This window comes from Otolemur garnettii, unplaced genomic scaffold (assembly GCF_000181295.1).
Source record: "Otolemur garnettii isolate 467f Iridium unplaced genomic scaffold, OtoGar3 scaffold00006, whole genome shotgun sequence".
NCBI lineage: Eukaryota > Metazoa > Chordata > Mammalia > Primates > Galagidae > Otolemur > Otolemur garnettii.
Genome location: NW_003852401.1, coordinates 6,829,435 through 6,834,648, shown reverse-complemented (window position 1 = coordinate 6,834,648; position 5,214 = coordinate 6,829,435). Strand labels below are relative to the sequence as shown.

Genomic DNA, 5,214 nt, shown 5'->3' with positions numbered 1-5,214 from the left:
AGGTGGACGACCCTGAGCCTTGGTCTCCAGGTTCTCTGAAGATGGTGCTCTGGGCCCTCATCTTAAATAGGGAACATAACTAGCTTCTGCTTTCTGGATGTCCCCACATACTTTCTCCTCTTGTTTTTGCTTTCCCTATGTGCCCTCTACTTGGGTTCAGAGCATTTCCTCACCCACGTTATTTTCATGTTCATTTTCATTATTGTCTCCCCACTCCTTGACCAGTGAGCCTTCTAAGATTATTTTTAATTGGAGCTCTGTCAACCTTTCATACAGGTCAACGACATCTCTCTATATGTAGTCTATGTATTTCTCCACTTTTTACACAATGAATGGCAACGTTGAATTCCTATATTCAATGCAGGGTTGAAAATGTACTACCAGGGAAAATTTTAGGTTAAAATTCAGCAGTTCTGTTTACCAACCTACTGACTTTTAACTTCATGACTAACTTTGGTTAGTGACTTCAATCTAATTTATTTACTTAGATAAATTGTGATGTGCCAAATAACTGAAATAATTATAAAAATATGTGTATTATACTCCTCAATGTAATGAAACGCAGGAAAATTCTTCAAGTAGGCTACAGTCTATTCAACTTTCAATCTTTAACATTTATTTCAGTGTGCTTAGATTTTTAATTTTAGTTCATAAAAAATAACTAAATTACTGGTGACGAAATCAAGAGGCACCCCATTTATAATACGTATAAAAATGAAATGAGATACTCAGGAATAAAAGTAACCAACAAGATGGAAACCGTTTGCAACAATCCCCCCGCCCCCCCCACACACAAAACACTGAGAAAAGGAATAGCAGGGGAGACACACAAACAGAAAGTTAGCCTGGGCCTTTCGATCTTAAGAATTGTGCTGTTAAAATGACAGTCTTACTCAAAGCAAGCTGCAGATGCACTTCAATTTCTACTAAAATACCAATGACAGTCTTCACACAAAAAGGAAGCAAACAAAAACAACATCTCTACGGAACCACTAAAGGCCATGAGTAGTCAAATTAATCCTGGGCCACAGGAAGAAAGGTGGAGGGATCACCCTAGGAGACTTCAATGTCTGGCAATGTCTGGCAAAGCTGTCTTAATCAAAGTGGCATGGCACTACTATATACTAACATGTGCACAGATTGATGGAACACAGTGGAGAAGCTGGAGACAAATCCGCCTATCTACAGCTAATAATTTACAGCTGATTTTGAACCAAGGCTCCAAGAAGACTCCTGGGGAAAAGTAGTCTCGTCAGTAAATGGGACTGAGAAAACTGAATATCCAAATGCAGAAGAATAGAAACTGGACCCCCACCACACTCTCTTAAAGCCAAAAAGAAAAAAAAAAAAATAAGTGAACACAGATAAGAACCTCAGACATGAAACAACAAACCTACTAGAAGAAAACATTTAGGGAACTACTCCAGACATCGTTCTGGGAGGAGACTTAATGAGTAACACCTGAGTGACCATTTGGGCACCTCTCCCAAAAGTAAAACTACATCAGTGGAATCATATTGAACCAAAATCCTTCTTTCTGCACTGCAAAGGGGGCAGTGAACAGTCTCCAGAGAGAAGCAGGGGAAAATATCTGGGAACTGCCCATCTGACAGGGAATAAATATTGAGGACATACAAGAAACTCGAACATCTCCACAGAAGAAAAAACATTATGATTAAAAATGGACAAATAATGTAAACAATATTAGGACGGGTTCTTTCTGACTTTACCCTTGGAGGGCAATGTGCCAGGGGACAAAACACTTCACATAGGAGAATGTACACGCTGAATCCGGAGTTTTTCCTGGATAGAATCGAGTTTCACACCCAGATTGGCAGCTCTGCCTGTCCCCTGGAACCTTCAGTAGGGGAAGGGTGTGATGATCAGGGGGGCACTCTGATCTACACAGCCCCCTGTAGGCAGCGACTATGTGTCTGTCTCTTCCTAGACTCCAATCCCAAGGATGCCATGTCGTGCCCCAAGCCACACACTCATTCACTTTGTCATAGTGCGGGAGTAAGGAAACAGGGCGATTACATGTAGCATCTGTTCTTGCTAAGGTGCAGGCTTTTTGCAACAGGAAGAGAAATCCCCAGGAAGTGGTGAACCTTCTGCATAGATCTGAAACCAGCCTTCAGGTCTCAATCAGTGGTCACCCTGATTACTTCTGGCCACCAGGGGGCAGTCTTCCCCTGGGAGGGCTACAAGAGCCCACACACAGGCTACTAGACCCTGCTTTCTCTTTCCTTTTAGCTACAGCTCCCACGATGTCATAGGCAGTGGAAACCCTGGAACGCCTGGGTTGCAGATGTCACTGCAGAGCAAGGGTGTTTTCTGTAAGCTCTGCTTTCTACTTGTGGTATGCTGCTGTTTAGGGAAACCACGAAGACCGAATGACAGCAGAACAGAAAGCAACCCTGTATGCAGGGTCAAGAAGGTGAAGGCAGTGAAGGACCAGGGTGCCATGGGATTTCTATCTGGTGAGGCAGGAAATCCCCATGCTGGGGGGGTGTATTGTGGAATGCTGAGTGAGGAGGAGGGTGAGCACATGCCAGATTCTAGACTCAGTAAATAGATACTGCATATCTTCTGAATTCCTGTCTAGATGTTTAGTCCCCTCTTTCAGGCACACATACAAGCCATGAATTTCTGAGTATAGAGAGGACACGCGTTTGAAAAGGGGAGTGGCAATTTGGGAGAGTCTCTACCATTTGTTACAAAATTTGTTTTTTGAGGCTACTTCCTTTGGAACTTAGTTACCTGAATGGGAGGACACACAGTTTCTATGACCTTTATGGAAAGACAAGTAACGTTCCCATATACAGCACTATGGAAAAAAATAGGGCAACACCTACCAGACCTTGTTAATAACTCCTTACTCAATGCAGAATGCTGTGTTAAGTGCTTTGAAATCCACGTGTTCATTGAAGACTCACAAATATACAGTAGAGAGAACACATTTATTTTTAATAAGAAAACCAAGTCTCAGAGAGATTAAGTAGGTTTCTGAGCATCGCCTGTTCATGCAATCAGAATGGAATTGGAAGGTACAACTCTTTTTTGTTGTCTGTAATCCATATGGTGCTGTAAGTTTGATATTGTGAATTTCCACAAGAACTGCCCCATCTCTCTCTGTTTTTCTTTTTGTTTTTTAAAAATATGGAACTCTTTAAGAATTTGTGTGTCATCCCTGCGAAGGGGCCATGCTAATCTTCTGTGTATCATTCCAATTTTAGTATATGTACTGCTGAAGTGAGCACATGCCCGATCTCTCTTTCCTCCTTGATTATAGAATACTCTTTCTGGCCTGTCTGCATTTCTTTGGTTCAGTAGTAGTTTCAGATGATTTTACCCAAAGTTTTCCTTCTTTACCTTACTAATGAGAGGTTCAACCCGATTTCTCCCGTCCATTTCAAAGGCAACACTCCCATAACTGTAACATTTTCTGTATAGATGGCACTGATTTCTCACTTCTCATTTCACTTTTCCACCTACTCCAGTATGGTTTCCACTGATTACTTCCACCAAAGCACCTCTCACTGTGCTGTCTGTTTTCCTGTTAGAGTGGACAGATCCAATCCACATTTCCATTAGTCCACTTGTTCTTCTAAGCACATTTGTTGCCCTTAAGACCTTGTTATTGCCATTCTCCCTGTCCTTCTAATGTAAGGTATTCCACCTGTGTTTCCATAGCACCTCCTCTCTTCTGTCCCTCTTAGAGCAGAAGTTCCTCAGAACCAAGCTTGAGTCTGTTTCATTCTACTATCTCTCCCCACACGACCACCTTCACATTTGTCCTGTCAGTTGCCAGTTATGAAGTTCCAGGCATTGAATTCCTTGGAAATGGCAAACTCCTGCAAACCCCAAGTGGTAAAAGACATTTTCAATTAAATCTTTAGCTGTCAATTTATGAAGACTCTCATTGCTTTTATTTTTTATTTCCTGGTATACTTTAGTCTACCTTCTTCTGAGAGGATTGCACTGGTTTCTCATTTCTCTCATTTAACATTTCACTGAATTGACATGAATTGGCTATGGTGATTGTTTTTAGGTTCCTTTCCCTACAAGAATCAAAGGTTCAATGGAGCAAGTACTGTATTTGTTATGTTCATCTTTATATCGTGAATGAGTCAGACAGCAGTATCTTACATTAGGCTAAATTTTCCTTATATCCTGAATATAACAATGGCAGGTAAACGAATTATAAAATGCATTCCTTAATCATGTTTCAAAATTAAGATTGGAGTTCCATTCTAGAAGAATAAACAAATACAAGAAGTTTCCTTTTGTAAATATTTAATGAACAAAGCAAATTAATAAATTGGCTAAATATAGAGAACGTATTTTTTATATTAACATCATAAAGTTGCACAATATTTTTTGAACAAAAATAACTTAAATCTTATAAATAATTGATTACATAGGTATTTAAATGAATAATAAATAGATCCGTCATCACGGTCATGTGTAAGTGGCTAGTTATCTGTAAAAATGAAGACCATATTGCCTGACATTCCTGAAAATACTGGAAACATTTGATTCGATAACAGTTGGTTATTACACAATTGAGAGTTTTGAAATGGCAGAACTCATGAAAGTGTGACGGTGTCAAGAGAATGTTTGCCATGTTGATCAGTCTCATTCCTCTGTAGACATGTCTCTTCTTCCTAGACTCCAATCCCAAGGATGCTATGTCATGCCCCAAGCTTGTAGGCAGTCTCAGTCCTCTCTCCTTAATCTTTCTTTCAAGCCTGTTGTTGAAGAAAAGGATCTTAGGATTTCTGCTCTGACCATCTCCCAGGCACAAAGGCTGTATTTCTTCTCTTTCAGGTAGAGAGTGATTCTTTGGAAATAGCTCCTCAGGGCCAGCATGGGGGCGTCCTTCATGGGGGCAGTGTCTTCCACTCCCTCGTCTGGCATCAGACAGGCTTCTAGCTCATTCAGCTGCTGATAGAGGCCAGTGCGGAACTGGTCCAGGAGGGTCTTGTTCCAAGCCTCAGATGAGTCGTTTGTGCTGAAGAGGTTGAAGGTCTGCTGGGTCATCTCATGGAGTACAGAGATGGCTTGAGCCTTCTGGAGCTGCTTGCCACGCAACTCCTCCTGGGGGAATCCAAAGTCGCTCCTGTCCTTGAGGCAGGAGAAAGGAGAGATTCTCCTCATATGAACCAGGGGAATCAAGGCCCTCCTGTTGCCCAAGCTGTGGGACTGAGGCAG

The 5,214-nt window shown here is 41.5% G+C and overlaps 1 protein-coding gene and 1 non-coding gene across 2 annotated transcripts in view; both read right to left on the bottom strand.

The window, feature by feature from the left end:
* Positions 1 to 3,153: 3,153 nt before the first annotated feature.
* LOC111722975 lies at positions 3,154 to 3,260 on the bottom strand. Its single transcript, XR_002771598.1, has one exon. It is a non-coding gene; the product is annotated as a U6 spliceosomal RNA (small nuclear RNA).
* Positions 3,261 to 4,719: 1,459 nt separating this feature from the next.
* The window catches only part of LOC100945944 (interferon alpha-4-like), a 12,373-nt gene continuing 11,878 nt past the window's right edge, over positions 4,720 to 5,214 (bottom strand). Inside the window, exon 3 of the mRNA XM_012812771.1 lies at positions 4,720 to 5,204. Within this exon, the coding sequence (XP_012668225.1) occupies positions 4,720 to 5,204 (485 nt within the window). The remainder of the gene's footprint in view (positions 5,205 to 5,214) is intronic.